At 49.4% G+C, this 20003-nt stretch overlaps 1 protein-coding gene across 1 annotated transcript; it reads left to right on the top strand.

Annotated features, from left to right (window-relative positions):
- Window positions 1-1238: 1238 nt before the first annotated feature.
- LPO (lactoperoxidase) lies at window positions 1239-18317 on the top strand (the record flags this gene model as incomplete). Its single annotated transcript, XM_084237954.1, has 12 exons — window positions 1239-1335; window positions 2225-2312; window positions 6557-6717; window positions 8055-8172; window positions 8564-8693; window positions 9424-9630; window positions 10806-11130; window positions 12700-12860; window positions 15764-16016; window positions 16821-16994; window positions 17628-17865; window positions 18110-18317. The coding sequence occupies 12 exons, from the start codon at window positions 1239-1241 to the stop codon at window positions 18315-18317; spliced, it is 2160 nt and encodes a 719-aa protein (XP_084094080.1).
- Between the last annotated feature and the right edge of the window lie 1686 nt (window positions 18318-20003).

Raw genomic sequence — 20003 nt, 5'->3', positions numbered from 1 at the left:
GTTTAGTGGGTGCAAAGTTTCCATTTTGCAAGATGAAAAAGTTCTGAGTTCTGCTGAGTAACCATATGAATATAGTTATCAATACTGTACTGCAATGGCTAAAAATGGCTGAGACAGTAAATTTCGTGCTTCGTGTTTTAACCACAGTTTAAAAAAACATCAGTGGCACTTTTTGCTCCCAAACCATTATATTTGTTTGCCTGAAAGGGCAGATTTCTGCTAGCTCAATGGTTTTCCTGAGTCATAAAGAAAGGGGGGCGAGGAGGAGAGGAGTAGGGCTTGCCTCCGAGCCACTGAGGTGTAAGGTCAGAGGCCACTGAGGTGTCAAGCCACTTGAGAACTTCTCTTGGGGTGAGGGTGGGGGTGTAAAGTGCCAGGGAAAATCTTGGCCAAAGAGGTATTTGTTCATTCTTTGCCTTTTGTTCTAGAGTTAGTGTACAAAAAGTACATTCAACAAGGTAAACATTCTTAGGGGGATTATAAACAGGCAGAGGGAAGGACTGGGGGTACATGAAGGAGGCTCCAATTACCTGATCCAGATGCACAGCTGTCTTCTGGGCTGGTCTTGTCCAAGGGTGTCTGGAAGACTGCCCAGTGGGCTCTCAGGCCAAGCTCCAGTCCCACAATTTCTGTCAGGGAGCTTGGGTAGATACCGAGGTTGATCTCCCTGGTGTGTTTCTGAAGTTCAACCAGTGAAATCCATGCTGAGGGGAGAACCTGTGCCTTCTTGTGAAAGCCGAGAGGACTGTCAAGAGTGTAGTTCAAATACACCATCCTTCTATCTACACATCACCTCTGTGGTCAGGAGCTATCAAAAAATATTCTGGGTTTACTTCGCCAAACCTAAGGAACGTTCTAAGCCCCAAAGCCCTTCATGGGGAAAAAAAACCTGTCAGGGCAGGGCAGAGTCGGACATTGGCATCACCTGGTCTACCCTCACTTGGTAGGCCAGGGCCCAGAGGTGAGAAATAACTGGTGCTACGTCACGGCGCTGGTTAGAGCAAATGCAGAACTACCTCCGACTCCAAAACTAAGTTCTTTCCCTTCCATCACTGCCTCTCCCAAGTTTCTGAGCAGTGGTCTGCACATGATAGATGCGTGACTAGTTATGTGGTTTCCCCTCCTCTGTTCCAAAGTAAGGGCACTTAGTGTTCCCTGGGCTTTGTCTGTTTTACAATCCCCTTTCTGTGACTCACACCCTCCTGCCTCCCCCAAAGAGGTTCTACGAGACTCAAAGCATGATCCTGGATCTCATTTCAGTGATGAGGGTCCTTCTCCACCTCCCAGCCCTCCTAGCTTCCCTGACCTTGCTCCAGGCCACATCTGCCACAAGTGGTAAGTGTTTCCCTGCATTGCTTTCCTGGGGCTTCTGTGATAAGGGGACAGCTAAAGACAACAGTTTAGGAGGCTAAAACCCAAAATCAAGGTGTAGGCGGGGTCTCATGCTCCTCCGAAGGCTCTAGAGGAAATTCCTTCATTGTCTCTTCCAAGCTTCTGTGGCTCCCATCAATCCTTGGTGTCCTTGGCTTATGGCTGCATCATCCAATCTCTGCCTCCATCTTCAAAGGGTCTTCTCTCTGTGTGTCCTCTGAGCAGCTCATTTGTTATAAGATCACCAGTCATCGGGGTCAAAGCCCACCCCAATCCCGAATGACTTCATCTTAATTACATCTGCAAAGACCCTATTTCTAAATAAGGTCACATGTAGAAGTCTGGTTGAACATGTATCTTGAGGCAGACACTAACCCACTACATTCCCCTCATTCAGAGAATGCATCCTTCCCCCCTCCCATGCTCCGGAGCAGTATGATTGAAAGTAAGAAATCCTACCTCTACCCTTTCCTACTTCATCCCCTTTCCTCCTTCAGGGTAATGATGATCCACTAAGTCCTTTGAGAGCTAAGGGTTCAGCTCACCAAGAAGCAGAAAAATCACCAGAGCCCAGTACCCTGAACCACCCAGAGTAGTAACACTCTTTCTTTGCCCTATCACTGGGCATTCTCGAGGATTCCTGAAGATTAATCTTGACTTTTCTATTGAGAACAGAGTAGTCTTCATTCTATGCTGTTTCTCCTGAGGATTCTTGTGAAAGTTTCCTAATCTTGACCTTCTGCCGGCACAGATGTAAGGGGTGGGGTCATGGCTGAGAAGGAGGGAGACAGAAGCAGAGGGCATGCTGGGGGAGAGGTGTATGACAGCCAGCTCCTTCCTCCTCTCCTCTAAGCGTGGGCCTCCAGGACTGCCTCCATCTCTGACACTGTGAGTCATGTCAAGGTCCAAGTCAACAAGGCCTTCCTGGATTCCCGAACCAGGTATGTGAGATATACACACAGCACACGTCCCTCGCGGCCTTCATATTAATGACAACCACATCTAGGCCGGCCCTGGCCGACTGAGGCAGAGCAATTATCCGACTTGCCTTTCCACCACCCCGCCCTCCACCTCCCAGTATGGGGCACGTAGGAATAGCAGCCCACAACTACTAAATGCCTCAGCCTATAAATCACCTTGACGAGAATGTCCAGTCAATCTCATAAGCACTCTCTTGCACGTGGCCAGACATTTCCTTGGGTCATACATTCCAGAGTCTCAGAAAGCCTATAGATGGAAGTTTTCCATGTAACTTACATTGACTGAGCAGAACCAGAAGCCTGGATGCAAGCTCAAGCAGCACTGGATAGATCTGGGGTGAGGAGCAAGGCAGGAGAGCTAAAAAGAAGAGGCTGTGAAACAAGGACATAGTTTAAGGTCTAGCTTCACCTGACCCCACCCAGAGATCTGGAGCAGAAGGTGCCCCTCAGAGCCTGTCCCACCTTGGAGCGAGGAAGCAGAGCTTTCATTTCTGGACGTACCCTTGACATTAGCTGCTGCTAATGCAGGCTTAGAGTTAAGGAACATGTAGCACTGTGTGTAACCCCTGTGGCTCCACTGGCTTGGAAACAATGGCCCAAGGAGGCCGGAGTGTGCCTCTAGCAGCTGCATCTGGTGACAGCGAGGGGCCAGACATCACCACTGTGAAATCAGCCAAGGGCACTCAGGGATCCCACAGGCACCAACAATCACCTACGTGTAGGGGCTGGGATTTCTGAGGTAGCAATGCAGACTGCGTCCCTGCCTAAGGAAGCCCATATTCTAGGTTGGGAGGCTGACATGAAGCAAGAGTACTCATTGTATTGAAGAGGGGAAAACCTAATTCTTTCCTCAACCTGGCCTTTACGCTAGACTTGGGACATCATTCCTCCATGGCCCTTGAATGAACTTTCAAGTGGTCCCATAACTTTTTCTGCTGACTTTTAGATGTTAAGATGTGCTCAGGTCACATCTAGTCCCAACAGCAGTATCGTTTCAGGAATTCAAATGTCAGCGTAAGCAGACAAAGCCCAGAGCCTATTCCCTTGGCTCAGGTGAGACAAGGGAACACAGCTTGCTTGTCCCTCTTTCCTGGACTCCCTCTCTCACCCCAACCCAGGTTTCTGGTGCCTTAGGAGTTAAACTGAGAGAAATACAGATGGCAAGACCTAAGTCTGGCAACTCAGTGCCTTGCAGGGGTCACAAGTTCCTGCCCTCCTTGAGGGTTTTCCTGTCTCTCAGAGAGTCTGTTGCCAACTCCATGACCCAGAGAAGTTTCTGGTCATTAGCTTAGAGTGGCAGCCCTCAGCCTGGGTGAACTAGCTTGCTCCCTCGCCCTTCCCCCACACTAATGAGCCAGGCCCCTTTAAGCAGGCCCCAGAAAAACAAACACCCTACTGCCTCAGGCATGTGCATTTGAGGTCCAGTGTTTCCTTGTTGGGTTAGCTCTGCTGGGAGGCACCCAGTGCCAGCAATCTCTTATTTAGTTCCTTTATGCTCTCTGGACAGCTACCAACCACCAGCCCAGACTCCAGGACACACGATGGAGCCCTCCTCTTAAGGCCCTTTGTCACTAGACTTAAAGCAAAGGGGAGGTCCATGGTGGCAGAATGGAAAGGCCTGGCATTCAGCAACTATCTCCAAATGAAAACTCTCTCTCCCTCTTTAAGTTCAATCCTTTCATTGCCCCAAGGGAGGGTGGGAGAGGATAAAGACCAAAAAAATCAGTGTTCATCACCCATTGTGCAAGTGGTACCCAGCACCTGCTTTGGAGCTTGTTGTCTTCTCGGGTTAGTTCTCAGCCTTGTACCCACTGGGTAGTTCTCATGGAGATGAAAGAATCCCACTGAAACATCTTGTTACACAGCCAACCCAGCAGAGAGCCAGGGGGATGGCATTCTAGGTACTGAGTGTGGCAATGGCAGGAAAGAGTTTTGAGTGTTCAGGAAACAGAGAGAAAGCCAGGCAAGGAGGAGTGAACACAGAGTGAGGACAGAGGTGGACCTGGAGGGCAACAGGAAGCAAATTAGGGGCTTAGGGGGAGGGGGGGAGAAGTGGGAAGGCGCTGTTTAATGAGGATGGGGTCTCCTCTGGGGGTGATGGAAATGTTTTGGAACTTGATAGAGGCAATGGTTGTACAACACATTGCGCATGAAATGCAGTGAGCAGATGGACCCCGTCCCAGGCTAAGCCAGCCAGGTGATTTAGTCAGAGAGCGGCTTGTCAGAACTCTGTTCTAAGAAGATAACTGCAGCAGCTCCATGGAGAACAGATGGAAGGGGACAGCATGGAGGCAGAAGCCCAGTTCGGAAGTTGCTTCAGCCATCCAGATGGGAGAGAACAGTGGCTAGGAGGAGGGTGGAGTTCTGGAAATTGAAGAAGAGTTCTTCCAAAGCCCTGCCCGCTCCCAAGGAGCCTAGCCTTGAGCAAAGCAGGAGGTAAGTTTCTGGTGAGCCCGTGAGGCAGGAGAGCCTCGCCTCACACAGGGTAGGGGGAGGAAGGAGCACCTAGAACCTCGCAACCCACCTTTTTTGGGGGGAGGGGAACTCTAAAATATCTCGCAACAGCCCCTTCAGGCCCTGGTTGGTGATACCAGTGGCTGATGCTAACGCTGGTGTTTGCTCTGTGCCATGTACAGCTCCAAGAACGTCATGTTCCTTTCTCCCAAGAAATCTTACGAAACACTAAATCAAACTATATGAAAGAGCTGTTTTTGAGGTAAAAAATGGTCAATTAGTTTCCCCCACCCAGAAGAAATTTTCCAGAAGCAACAGAAGAGAAATAAGAAGAGATCCCAAGGATGCCATCACTATCTGCATTTCATGGATAAGGAAACTGGGCAGAAAGAGATCCCGTAACTTGCCTGCAGGTAGATGGCTAGTAAGCGGCAGTCAGGAGCGAAACCCGCCAGTGTGTCCCCAAGTCCGATGCATGTAAACACCGCGATGACTCCCCATTCTCTGAGGAGGGCCAGGGCACGCATGGGCCACGTCAGCAGAGCAGTGGTGGAGGGACTGGGATTCTAGCCTTGCCTCTAGGCCCAAACTCTAAGTCTATGCTGTTCAACAGAACCATCTGGGTTGTCCAATACAGGCACCACTAACAAACTATCTGTGGCTCTTGAGCACTTGAAATTTGACCTCAGCCACTGAGGAACTAAATTCTTAATTACATTTAATGTGAATGCATTTCCGTTTAACTAGCACAGGTGGCCCAGCAGTCTGGCCACTGAGCTCTTGGACAGCGGCAAAGTCTACTTTATCAACTCTTGGGTTCTTTTTAACTGAAGTTGGGGCAAGTTGGAAGAGAGGCAGCCTGGTGACTAGAGCCCGGTCATCCCTGTCATGCCTGTGGCCCCTCAGGCTGAGAAATCAGGCCCCCTCACACCTGAAACAGACTTAATAACTGACAGGCCAGGGGTGGTCAGTGAATTGTACCCCAAAGCAGGGTTGTCTTTGGTGCTAATTTGAGTCACTTCCAATATTTCAGAATCACAGAGTCATGGAGATCATCTCATAGACCCCTCCCGTCGCACATACAGAGAAACCAGGGCACGGGGAGGGGGTAGAGGGTTCTCATGGAGGGACTTTTCTGATTTTGCCTCAGTCACCTCCGTGTTGTCATAAGCTTCTCAGTACCAGAGTTTTGGACTTCTCGTTTTACACATGGGAAATTAAGGAATAAAAAGGTTGAACATCTGGCGCCAAAACATGCCAGCAAAGGTTGATGCTACAGCTCACATCTAAACAAACTCCACACCAACTCCAGGGCCAGATGCAACTAAGGATGTCTTCAGGGACAGAAAGGGAGGCCCATAAACATATTATATCTAGAATTCTCTGTCCACAAAGCTTGATGAGATACCAGGGGTTCCTCTGACTGAATCAGTATGTCCTGGGACTTGGTATTTTTAACATTCCCCAGCTGATTCTGATGCAGCCAGCTTAGCTGCAACCTTCAGAATCTGACGCAGGAAGCGCTCATGTCCTAACAAACTTAAAACACACTGTAACTTCTTCCCAAGAGAGAATTTCCAGAGGCCTCAGAAAAAGAATAAAAAAAGATCTTCAGAGGATTTATCTCCTGCATGCTACCCACACCCCTGTGATTCCTCCCTGTACCCCTCACCATATCACCCTTCCTTCTCCAAGCTGGCAGCTTGAGGGGCCTGGGCATGACCCCCCCCCCCCATTGCTATCCATTGCAGGCTGAAGACCGCCATGAGCTCAGAGGTGCCCACAACTCGCCAGCTCTCGGAGTACCTCAAGCACGCCAAAGGCCGCACACGCACAGCCATCCGCAACGGGCAGGTGTGGGAGGAGTCCTTTAAGAGACTGAGACAGAAAGCAACCTTGGCCAATGACACAGGTACAGAGAACCCTGCAGCAGGAAGGGAACAATTCTTCACAGGAAAGACCAGAAGCCACCAAACCTGTATTCTCCACTGGAGCTATCTAGTCCCCAGGCACTCCTGAATCTCCCTAGAACCACAGGCCTGCAGAGGGAGGAGGGGTTGAGAGGAAGAAACTCATGCCCAGCAAGGTCACATTTTGTCCTAAGAAGGGGACACTCATGATCTTTGTAAAATAACATCTGCAAGACCTCTTTCCAGAGGAAGTACTAAAGTCAACACGCAAGAACTTCCCACCCCAAACCCCAGTGTCACCACTTCCCCCTGCGAAGGGGACATCTAAACCTCCCGTGTCAGGGGGATTAACTGGGATTATGCCACAGGAGACAAGATTTCCATCTCGTTCTGGGTAACAGAACTGAAACAATGAACAGACAGATTGAAACAGTGACCTTCTCCAACTCCTCCACCCTACCACTACCAAATGTCATAGCTCATGTTAGGAGGCCCATGGATGGCGGAGTTTGGTCCCACAGGAGGAATAGGTTGAGGTTATCCCTGGGAAAACACCAAGTGGGCACTGGACCTTGGACTTGGGCAGATTCCAAAGCTTCAACAAAAGGAAACTGGGACAAAGTAGGGAGCACTTTGGACTCTGAGATTAAAATGATGTTGGAGGCTGAACTCCAGCCCCTGACAACTTTCACAAATGGCTCCCTCTAAAGAAGTCCCCAGATTCCTTGCCCCTCTTTCATTGCAGACACAAGAATGCAATCAGGAGGAGGCAGCTGTCTTTCTTCTGTGCCCATGTAGACGCTTCTGATGCCTAAAATCGCCCCCCGCCCTCCCCCACTCCACACACACTATGTTACTCCTCGAAGACCACACCTGGGCCCTCACATTGAAATTACCTGTCCCAACACCTTTCCTAGGTAGATTCCTGCATGCTTGGTATTTTATATCAAGACGCTATAGAAGAAAAGCAGCCTTAGCAAACTAATTCATGAAAACACACACTTAATTTCTCAGTAGTTGTTTCATTCTAAAAGAAAGATCTTTGGTTCAAATGCCCTGATAGAAGAATTACTAACAATTCTGGTAACAGTGTCAGTTACTGTCTGTATAACCTTGGGCAAGTCTCTATGGGTTCAGTTTATTCTCTGTAAAAATGGGAATAAAAAGTCTTACCTTAATGAGCTGTCAGGGTTAAAATGAGAAACCACCTGAAAAATTCTTACTTAGAATACAAAATATATTCCAAAAAGTGTTACCTTTATCCCTGGTTTTCTATTCCTGCTCCCCCCACCAGTGCTTCAGAACAAACTCACCCCCTTTGGGGTCCCTTCTGTTTCAGGCCCCAACCTGGACTTTAACGCGCTCTCCAGGGAGGTGGGCTGCGGCACCCTGGTTCCTGCGGTGGCTTGCGACAAGAACAGCAATTACCGAACCATCACCGGAAACTGCAATAACAGGTGACCAGGCATGATAAGGGTCATGCCCGGCCCACCTGCCTTGCCCACCTGCCCTGTCCACCCCACCTGCTCTGTCCAGCCCAGCCAAGGCCTGTGCCGCTTGGGCATTCAAGCAGGACTCCCTCCCACCGGTATCTGTTCCCCTGGACCCTCCTCCAGGCACCCACCCACCCAAGAGATTACTTCTGCAAGCAGCACCCTTCCCGAGGCAGAAGAGCCCGGCCTTCGGGGGTGGGGGTAGTTCAGAACCGCCACATTGGCGAGGGCTGCTCAGCACCTCCCTGCCTCGGGCAGAGGTTCTCAGCCCTCCCGGGCCCCCGTGGGTTTTGAAGAGAAGCAAACCCAGGACCAGAGCGCTGCCCGGGCTAAGGGAGGTCCCGCTCGGTTGCAGGAGGAACCCCGCCCTGGGGGCCGCCAACCGGGCGCTGGCGCGCTGGCTGCCCGCGGAGTACGAGGACGGGCTCGCGCTGCCCTTCGGGTGGACGCCGGGGAAGACGCGGAACGGCTTCCCTCTCCCGCCGGTGAGGGCGCCCGGCAGGGGGGCGAGCCGCGAGCAGGAGGGTGCTGGGTGGGGGCCCGCGGCGGGGAGAAGCACCCCCCAAATTCAGGCGGAAAGGGAGACAAAGAAGCTGGGGGGGCGGGGAGAACCGCAGGCTGCGGCGTGGATGGAGCCGCGCGCGCTCCCGGCTCGTCTCCCCGATGCCGCTAGAGGGCAGCAGAGTCTCGAGCCCCGCTGCGGGGTGGTCAAGGGCCCGCTGCCCTGGGCCAGACACCCCGTGGTCTCCCGGCAGATGGCCGCCTTGCCCCATCCTGCTCAGGCTTACCCTGCCCCAGCCCCTGGGGTGCATCAGCTGTCATTCGCCTGGGGGTCCTATCTATTGGCTTCATCTGAGTTGGCAGCCCCTCCCCTGAGCCCCTCTCCTTCTTCCAGACACCTGGCCCCTCCAGGGCACTTGCTTGAGAGGCTGCCTGTCTTTGTTTCCCGTGTCAGTAGTGGAAACAGCACTGGTCTAGTCATCCAGACCCACATTCAGCGCCCCTTTGTAGGGGACTTTGGAGAATAGACCTCACCTCTCTAGGATTCAGTCTCCTCAAGTACAAAATGGGGGTAACGCCACCACCTTCACAAGCTTGTCATGGGGATTAAATAAATGCACCTGTTATGCCGTAGATACTCACTAAACTAGTTGACTCTGAATCTTCAAGCCACTCTTCCCTTCAACCCCCCGCCCCCTTCTCTCAATCTCCTAGGCTCGGGAGGTATCCAACCAGATTGCAGGCTACCTAAACGAGGAGGGTGTCCTGGATCAAGACAGGTCCCTGTTCTTCATGCAGTGGGGCCAAATCTTGGACCACGACCTGGACTTTGCCCCTGACACTGAGCTGGGGAGCAGTGAGTACTCCAAAGCACAGTGTGACCAAGACTGTATCCAGGGAGGCAACTGTTTCCCCATCATGGTAGGTTCCCAAAGTTGTATGTCCCCAACAAACCCCTTGCCACCCGGATGTGGTGGACACTCCCAGTTAGGATCTCTTGGTGGATCATGAAAACTGATTTGATAGCCTGCCACATTTATCCATCCAGCCTCTCATCTGGGTGTTTAGTACATAGACACTAATCATCTATTTCATGGCAGCCAGTGCTCTAAGAACTGGAGAGTCAAAGGTGAATAAGACACTGTTCCCTCCCTCAAGGGCAAAGGGCCTGTGTGAGAAAGGCACAAATACCCTCTAATGGCAAAATTGGGAAGCTCTGGGGATGGCCGGCTATGTCCCTGGCCCAGCTTCATGGGCATAATCTGGGGGCTTATTCAAAATGCAATTTCAAGCCCCTTCCCAGACAATGGGAAACAAAATCTACATTTTATCAGGCTCCCAGAGTAAAGTTGGTGGAACCCAGCCATAAGTAACCTGGAGTCTGGGATGGCTACTTCCAGAAGGAACTGATGGATGGATCAGAGTGAGCAGCAGGGATTTGTGGGAATTTCCAACAGAAAGGGGAGGAAGGTACAATAATGGACCTTTTCTTTTTCTTCATCAATTTAACAGTCAGAGGGTGATTTCTTCACTCAAATAACAAATCAAGGCTCTTATTGGGGTATAAAGGGTGTGCGCTGTGGAGGAAGAACAGTATGGATCTGAATCTCACATCTTTCCTTTCCCATTTTTAAGTTCTAGGGCAAGTTACTTAATCTTTCTGAGTTGCAGTTTTCTGTAAAAATGGGAATGAATTGTCTGTCTTACAGGGTTTTATGCCTGGCACATGGTAGGTCCAAGATAAACAAGTGGCAACTGTCAATACTAGTAATTATTAACAAACACTTTCCTATCCCATGTCCTGCTTCCCTATCGGGATCCCAGGACTTCCTCCCCACTGAAGTTTTGGAGCCCTATCTGTGAAAGCTCAAGTGATTCCTCTCAGCCCTTTCTCAGATGGGGTGTGATAAACGTCCGGGTTTGGGGCCCAAGCTATGGCGCATCAGCAAGAGGCTTCTGGAGTGGTTCGAGTGTACCCATATCTGGTACCAGGTTTCCAGGAGGGCACCATCGACATTTTTGCCAGCTGCATCCAGACCCATCCTGGGGCCTAGTTGTGCCTCCCTTCCCAGTCACCCTCTCCCATCTCTCTGCAGTTCCCACACAACGACACCAAGGTGCAGACACAAGGGAAGTGCATGCCTTTCTTCCGAGCTGGCTTCGTCTGCCCCACGCCGCCTTACGGGTCCCTGGTCCGAGAGCAGATCAACGCTCTCACCTGCTTCCTGGACGCCAGCTTAGTATATGGGCCTGACCCCAGCCTGGCCAGCCGCCTCCGCAACCTCAGTAGCCCCTTGGGCCTCTTGGCTGTCAACCAGGAGGTCTCTGACCACGGGCTGGCCTACCTGCCCTTTGACAGCCAGAAGCCGAGTCCTTGCGAGTTCATCAACACTACTGCCCGCATGCCTTGCTTCCTGACTGGTGAGTATAGTCTAGGAATAGGGGTTGAGGGTGGGGAGGCGAAGACAATGGATTTATTTATACTGGGGACTGAGAGCAGAGGGAGGCCAGAAAAACTTCACAAGGCCACTGGGCAGAGGCCACTGGCCAGCTTCTAGGGAGGCTGTACAACTATTCCTTCTTTGCAATCTCTGGAAAAATGCACACCCAGCCACCACTGTCTCTGGCACAGGTCCAGGACCGGCAGAAGGGCCCAGATGAATACAGACTCTAAGAACATGTGTTCACTGTAAAAAAAAAAAAAAAAAAAAAAAAAAAAAAAATTGTAATTAAGTCCAGAAAATCACAAAGAAAATCCACATAAATCCCACCACCCACATCTAATCATTCTTAACATTTGAATGTCTATCTTCACAGTACGTTTTCTATCATAGATACAGTTCTGTATTGTTTTTACATAATTGGGGCCACACTATAATTAATCCTCTATAACCTTCACTTAACAGATCACATGTCATTAACTCTTCTTCTACCTCATAATCTTTAATGGCTGCCTGGTATTCCATGACATGCATTACCATATTTATTTCATTGACCCTATTAGGAGATATGTAAGTGATTTCTAGTTTTTCTATGGTTTTCTATTTTTGTAGAGGTAATGAACATCCTTATTGATAAATCCGAGTGCTCATTTTTAATAAATTGAATAAGGTAACTCCCTAGAGGAGAAATTCCAGATTTAAAGGAATGTATTTTTTAAAGGCTTTTATAAACTTGCCACAAAGCCCCCACACCCTTCGGCCTGTGCACAAAGCTATTCTGTTCATTCAGAGGCTTATGCCCTCACTTGGCTTATGCCTTCCTTCTTCCAAAAACTCCACTCTCCTGGGACAGCCCCCGTCATGTGGCAGAAGGCGAGTCCATAAGCCAAGATCCCTTAGTAGTTCTCTCGATCCTGCGTCCACACACGCCTATGTCAATCCAAACACAAAACCGAGCGCTTCCGTGTTTCCTGCTAAAATCTCTAGAAAGACCAAGCACTGTGAGTGTTATAAACTTTCCTGAGAATTAGAGGACACAAGGAGACCCCCGTGAAACGCCCATCTCTTACTATTTAACTGAACCCCCTCCTTTCTCCTCTCTCTCCTGATAGCCCCCATTTCTGTTTTTCTCCCTTTGCTACACAGAGAAATTCTACCCTCAGGCCTCCCGTCCTCAGCCTTGCATTCCTAAAACCTCCCAAGTTGCTCCACACAGTAAAGTCCCTCATTTATGTACATGGCCATCTTCAAAGGCAGTTGGGGTTGCGATTAACATATGTTTACTGTTTAGCATGTCACCCTAGTCTTTACCACTGCCTGGTGAGATGGCCTTATTGTCCTCATTTTCACAGATCAGACTGAGGCTCAGAGATGTTAAGTAACTTAGGAATCCCCGCCATGATTCCTCTCCACCTGACTTGCCTTAAATTAACTGAGAGGAGGAGGGGCTTGGGAGAGGGCCCCTTTGGGGGCATAGTCACTTTTTGTGCAGATTACCGGGTTCAAAGGACCTCTGAGGGACCCACCTTCCTGCTGTCTGGGCTTCCAGGAGATTCCCGAGCTTCAGAGCAGATCCTGTTGGCTGCTTCCCACACCCTCCTGCTCCGGGAGCACAACCGGCTGGCCAGAGAGCTGAAGAAACTCAACCCTCAGTGGGACGGAGAGAAGCTCTACCAGGAAGCCCGGAAGATCCTGGGGGCCTTCATGCAGGTGGTGGGCCCAGAGCCCGGCTGGCTTCTGACCCTGGCTGTGCCCACTACTGGCTGCCCGGCTGCGTCCTCTGCTTCCCCTTGCACTGCCCTCCCCCTTCCTCTCCTCTGCTGCAGCTCTCCCATTGTCTCATTTTTTAAAAATCCTCCTTGCTTCTTCAGCTTCTCTGCCTCAAAATGAACCCCTGAATTCAGAGGGTTGAAGAGTCACTCACTAGTTACTCGGTGCCACCCCTGGGACGTGAGCACCCAGGCACTCCTGGGACTCACAGAGCTGTTATTTTGGTTATTTTGATTGGCTTCTTTTAAGTTCACTCCACCTAACTCAAAGGCATAATCAGTAGCTGATCAGAAAAAACTTAGAAAGATTGATATGTTATTATTAACCACACATGTTTTTAAACATTTTTTTGGAAATAACTGTAGATTCTCAAGATGTTATAAAAAAAAAACAAAAACAAAAAAAACATGCACCAGCCTCCCCCAGCTCACATTTTACAGTTCTGATACAATATCCAAAGCAGGAAGTTAACATTCATAAAGCTTAGAGCTTTTTCAGATTTCACCAGTTATACATGCCATCCTCTGTGTATGCCGTGTCTGTGCAATTTTATCACATCTGTAGCTTCATGTAACTGCTACCACGGTGAACATACTTAGCTACCATCAGCACAAGACTCTCTCCTTCTATCCTTTAATAGTTTATCCACCCTCCCCTTCCCAACCCCCAAGGCCCTGGAAGCCACCAATCTGCTCTCTCTCTATGTTGTTGTATTTCTTCCCAATGCAACATAAATGAAATCATGCATTATGTATCCTTTTGAGACCAGTTTTACATTCAGCATAATTTCCTTGAGGTTCAGCCAAATTGTTGCATATGTCAATAGTTCCTTCATTTTTGTTGCTGAGTAGTATTCCATGGTGTGTCTAACCATTCACCTATTGAAGGACGTTTGGCTACTTTCTAGTTTGGGCTCTTATGAATAAAGCTGCTGGAAACACTCATGTATAAGTTATTGCATGAAAATACCTTTTGGTTTCTCTGGGATATATATCCCAGAGTGTAGTTGCTGGGTCACATGGAAAGTTCATTTTTGGAACTGCCAAACTATTTTCCAGAGTAGCTATACCATTTGACATTCCTGCCATCTGTTTTTTTCCCCCCTAGAAGTTTCATAGTTTTAGGTTTTACATGTAAGTCTGTGATTCGTGTGGGGCCCTACTCTGGTATAGAGTGTGTATATTCTTGTATGGATGTTTGGGTCAAGGTTCATTTTTTGGCCAGCTGCTGCAGCACCTACTTGTTAAAGAGGTTTTCATCTCTTGTCTATTGACTTGCTTCTGCTCCTTTGTCAAAAATTATTTGAGTATTTTTATGTGACTCTGTGTCTGGGTTTCTATTCTATTCCACTAATCTACATGTGTGTTCCTACACCAGTGTAGTTGGGCCTCAGCAAAGATTGGAGCCTGAGACTGGAAATCATCTGGCTCTGCCTCCCCACTTATCGGCTCTTCTCTCCACTTCTCCATTGTTTCCCCCTCTCCCCCACCACACCCCCACCCTGCTCACAGATGGGTTTTCTCTGCTTTTCTGCACATGGAAAAAAATGATCGCACATGAGTCCACCTGCCCTCTCAGATCCAGCACCATATGAAACAGCCTAGAATAAATGCATCTAAAATCTAAATCCCTGCAAGAATCTGGCTAACCAGCTTGGACTGGTGCCATAGCTGGGCCAGTCCACTGTGGTCAGAGGCGGAGTCTGTCTCCTGCTGCATCCCTCAGCCTGGGGAACAGGCTGCTAATTCCCAGGATAACAACCCCACAGCCTGTACCACTGAGCAAGGCAGAGCCAACCTAAGAATAAAACAGTAGGAAGGACCCATGAGTATAATAGAATATTATACACATTCAATTACATAAGAATTGTGAGCAAGGGAAAATATGTGAAATGGTGAATGAAAAGGCAGAACACAGACATTTGCATTCTCTAGGATTATAACTATGTAATAATATGTTCATTATAGACAGATTAGAAAGAATAAAAACTGGTGGCATGACTTTTTTCAAAATCTTTTCTATTTATATTCATTCATTATATTCATTCTTTTGCATAAGACAAAAGTAGAAACTAATCTCTCCATGGTACAGGCTTTTTTCTGGAAGTGGAGATTAGATGAACGTCCTTTGTTATTATTCTGACATTCACTGTTCCTCTTGCCTGGCCTGTAGGGGGAAAGTTTAGTAACATGGCATTGTGCTATTAAAGTGTCACCCCAGAAATGTCACTTCAGCTTTAAGTTCATAAACTTAGAGCAAAGACAGTAAAGAGAGCATTTCTCGGGCCTCCCCGGTGGCACAGTGGTTGAGCGCTGGTTTGCGAAGCTGCCCGCAGCCTCTGCAGCGCCGGTTCCATCCCCGGCTGCTCCCCGGCCACCGGAGGAGGGTCCCACATGGCGCGCAGACCTCTCCTGCCGCCCGCTGCTCCCCTCAGCAGTGTACTTCGGTCCTTCTGCCTGCTCTGCTCCCCGCTCTGGCTCTGGTGAATTCTCTCACCCTCCCGCGCTTCTGACTGTACCCAGTGCTTGTATAAATAAATAAATAAATAAATAAATAAAATATTAAAAAAAAAGAGAGAGAGAGAGAGAGCATTTCTCAAGTGCCAAATTCAAATGATTAGTAGAGCCCATCTGTGTAGAAACAAATCATGATAGCTCAGCAGGAGAATCAATTAGTGATGTCTGCCATTGCGATAGGAAGGGAACCTGTGGACACATATGCCATCCAGTTGCTATGCTTGATTTTTGGTTGCTCATCCCTCTTGACTGCATTTCTCTCCACCCTCATTTTGCAGAGGTTTTTGTCTTCTCGACTCATTTTGTGTGACTTGTTTCTCTTTCCAGGTTATCACCTTTAGGGACTACCTACCCATTGTGCTAGGTGATGAGATGCAGAAATGGATCCCTCCATACCAAGGCTACAATGAATCTATAGATCCTCAGATTTCCAATGTCTTTACCTTCGCCTTCCGCTTTGGCCACTTGGAGATCCCCCCCACTGTGTCCCGCTTGGATGAGAATTATCAACCATGGGGTCCAGAATCAGAGCTCCCCATTCACACCCTCTTCTTCAACACCTGGAGGATGGTCAAAGATGGTATGTCCTTTCAGGGAAGTGCCGCCACCTGGCTATCTCACTCTGCAGCCTCCTTCTGGGGACCTGGCTTGGAAGCCACACTCCAAGCACTTGTGTGTGACACTGGGCAAGTAAATGTACCCCAGTTTCCTCATCTGTGAAATGGGGACAATAAGACAAATCTTATCTCACTAGGATTTGCAAAAAAAATTAAATGAGATACACTTGTAGAACCGCCCACAATGGTTCTGACATACTGGAGGTGGTCAATAAATATTGATTATTATATCTTTCCTCCTCTGACCTGTGGGCACTTGAGTTTTCCCTACCTCAGGTTTTTATGATTTCTCTGAAAGAAATCATTGCTTTAGTAAGTAAATGACTCTTTTCTGCTCTCCTCCAGAGCTTCCTTCTTCATTAAATGCCAACAGTGGGGAATAGCTCCCCTAACTCCCTGGGCTGTGCTGTGCTGAGACTGACTTTACTTAAGGCCTAACAAAATCAAGGCTGTGACTTCTCTTCCCATGCTCCTCAGGGGGACACGTGAAAGGAAAAGCGCCAACTTTCTGAACTAGAACTCGAAAAACCCTGAAGCTTATGTGTGCTATCATCCTACCAATGGCCCTATCTTCCACCCCAGGGTGGGTAGTCTAGACTGTCACCCCACACTGTCCCAGAACCCCTGCAGCTGCAGGAAGCTCTTCTCTCCTCTTTCCCACCTGAGAAGTTCTTTTGGCCCTACTTTCACCTAAGAGGAAATGTCTGGTGGGGAGAGGGCTCCTCTCTGCCCCCTCCCCCAGCATGGCCTCTGAGTCTCCCTTGCAGGTGGAATCGACCCTCTGGTGCGGGGCCTGCTGGCCAAGAAGTCCAAGTTGATTAACCAGAATAAAATGATGACAGGAGAGGTGCGTAACAAGCTTTTCCAGCCCACTCACAGGATCCATGGCTTTGACCTGGCTGCCATCAACATACAGCGCTGCCGAGACCATGGCATGCCCGGTGAGTGGGCCCAGGGGCTGGCAGGCTTGGGAAACTTTTAGCTACTTTCTGGGGCCCCAGGGGACTCTATTCTATAGCCCTGAGGATCTGATCAGTTCTAAAACAGAAGACAGGGGTGCCCATTTCCAAAACTCACTTTACTCATCTGTGAAACGGAATCTTCTATTCTTCCTAGTGCAGAGATGAGAGGACTCATCTGGTACTATCTGCAAAAGAACAAGGAATCAACAACTGATTTGTAAAACCAGCTGAAAAGTCTTGAAAATATTAAGAAAAAGATAATAGAGAGAAACTGATGACTCTGGCACTGTTCAGCAATGTCAATTTTGGTTAAGAGCCGGACTGCTGAGATCAAATCCCAGCTGTTCCATTTCAATTTATGTGACCTTAGGAAAGTTACCTAACATATCTGTTCTTCAGTTTACATATTTGAACCACATAACCGATTAGCCCTCTGGAGACTGAAGTGCCACAGATAAAAAGTAGTGGGTCCCTGCCTCCCTGTCCCAGAGGCTATGATTCCAGACTTTCTGGGCTGATGGCGCTGTAGTGGGCATGTCCTGGGGGTGGAGGGGGGTGGCAGGCTATTTTGAGAAGTCCTTGGGATGAAAAACTTCAGCATCTCCAACCTAGGGTACAACTCCTGGAGAGGCTTCTGTGACCTGTCACAGCCGAAGACCCTGGAGGAGCTAGATGTGGTGCTCAAGAACAAGTTGTTAGCTACGAAATTACTGGATCTCTATGGGACCCCTGACAACATTGACATCTGGATAGGGGGCACCGCTGAACCCCTGGTAGAACGGGGTCGAGTGGGGCCTCTCCTGGCCTGCCTCCTGGGGAAGCAGTTCCAGAAGATCCGTGATGGAGACAGGCAAGTGAAAGCTTAGCAGGGACGGCAGGGAAAGGTAGACGAGGGCGGGGGAGGATAGGGGAGGGTGGGAGATGATAAGGGAGGGAAGAGGAGGGAATGGGGGGGCAAGGGAGGGCCCAAGGTGGGCATTGCAACATCTTGAGGACTCAGTATATTTTCAGAGGCCTCCTTCCTTCCCCTTTGACTGAGTGGGGAGAGACCAACCACTGGGTTGCATGGGGAGACCCTATTTGTGTCCCTGCAGGTTCTGGTGGGAGAACCCTGGGGTCTTCACTGAGAAGCAGCGGGACTCTCTGCGGAAGATGTCCTTGTCACGCCTTGTCTGTGACAACACCCGCATCACCAAGGTTCCACTGGACCCATTTCGGGCCAACAACTACCCTCAAGGTTTTGTGGATTGCTCAGCCATCGACAAGCTGGACCTCTCACCCTGGGCCTCAGTGGAAAGTTAAGGGCCTGGGCCTCACAGCCTCCCACACTGTGCAGTAGAGCTTCCTTTGGTCCATGATGTCATTTCAAGCAAGTTCAGTGGCCTGGTACCTTAGTGCTCCACACCCTAGCCCCAGCCCTTCTCTTCAGCTAGGTCTGTCTACACTCGCCGCACGTATCCCTCACTCAAGCCCAGCCCAGCCACCTGGGCCTTTCAGCTCTTCCACTGAATCCACTGCCTGCTCCCCATCCCCTCTGCCTGTGCGAGTCCTTCTTTCTACCAGGACTAGACCCTCTGAGAGGCCCTTCCAGTCTAGCCTGCCAAATGTCACCCATCTTCTCCCTGAACAAGTCTTGCCTGAAGCTGAGGCTGAGGCTGGGGCTGTGGGGGCCTCTGCTCACTTATGTTTCCTCTGTCTTCTCCAACTTGATTGTAAGCTCCTTGAGCAGGAACAGTGACTGCTTCCCAGTGTCTCCGTGGCACCCCTCATGTTGCTCAGCACACAGTAAATGCTCAATAAACGATTGACTAAAGATGTTGGCTATGACACTATTCCTTTCCAGAAGGCTGGTCTTGGGTCCACTGACAAATAAGCAACTCGATGTTTATAGTTCAGACGTGTCTCATCTCTAAATGTCATGCACAGGCGTCTATAGGGGTGGGGTATGGTTTGGTGGGATTTCAGAGAGAGGAGGAGGTGAGGGGCTCCTAGAAAAAGAACCAATAGCCATGGAGTGACAAGAGAGAGGGCCTGGGGTGGTAGCAAGGGATCAAATAGGGAGGAAAAACAAGCCTGGATTCCCCTACAGCTAAGTTAACTTCCTTTCTGGTGGCCTTCCGGGAATTACCCTCTTCTTCTCAGGTAACCCTTGGAGCCCGGGAGACCTTTGAAGGGGCAACTCCAGAATATTCTACCCAAAGCATAGTCATGTGTTCTTCTCTTAAAATGACCCATCACCTCATACAGCCATAAGACAGGATGAAATACAGCCATTGTCAACAAGAGAAGGAATTTGAAAGAATTATATGCAGCAAAGGAAGTTGGAATGATAAAAAACAAATATTGGACATTCACATATCACATATTTGGCAATGTAAAACACTTTCAAAACTAGTAGACGTGAACGAATAACCTCAAGGCTTTGAGGGTAAAAGGGAGGGGGAAGGAAAAAGGAAAAGGAAACACAAGGATGGTTGGGAGAGGAGGAAAATCGTGTGTGTATGTGTGTGTGTGCATGTGTGTGTGTGTGTGTGTGTGTTGGGAAATCAAAGAGGATCTGTGGAGAGAGAGAGAGATGGGGGGGGGGGAAATGCCCCTCCAGGTAAGGTCAGGGAGACTGAGGCCTGTACATCCCCTGACTGGTGGGTGAGGATGGAGTTCCGGGCTGAGGGAAGAGCATCCCAGCCTCTGAGGTCTCTGATGAGTGCTTCCACCTCCTTGGCACCCCTCCCCTCCTAGTAAAATGGAGAGGAATGTTGCCATCCTGCTACCCAGCACCCTCCACACCTCAGGCTCCCCAGCGGCCAGTGCCCCTCCCCAAATGTGGGAAGAACAGAAAGAAGGAAAGGGAATCACCAGTCAGATATAAGGGTGAAGCTCCAGGCAAGATTATTAGGGAAATACACTCCTTCCCCTCCCTCTTCCCAGCCATCTGTTGTCCCTACTTTGAGGACCTGGCCACGGGAATCCAGGGCTCAGAAGGCATCT

The sequence above is a fragment of the Talpa europaea genome (assembly GCF_964194135.1).
Source record: "Talpa europaea genome assembly, chromosome: 7".
Classification (NCBI taxonomy): Eukaryota; Metazoa; Chordata; class Mammalia; order Eulipotyphla; family Talpidae; genus Talpa; species Talpa europaea.
Note: the sequence above shows the minus strand (reverse complement) of the source record. Positions and strands in the feature narration are given on the sequence as shown.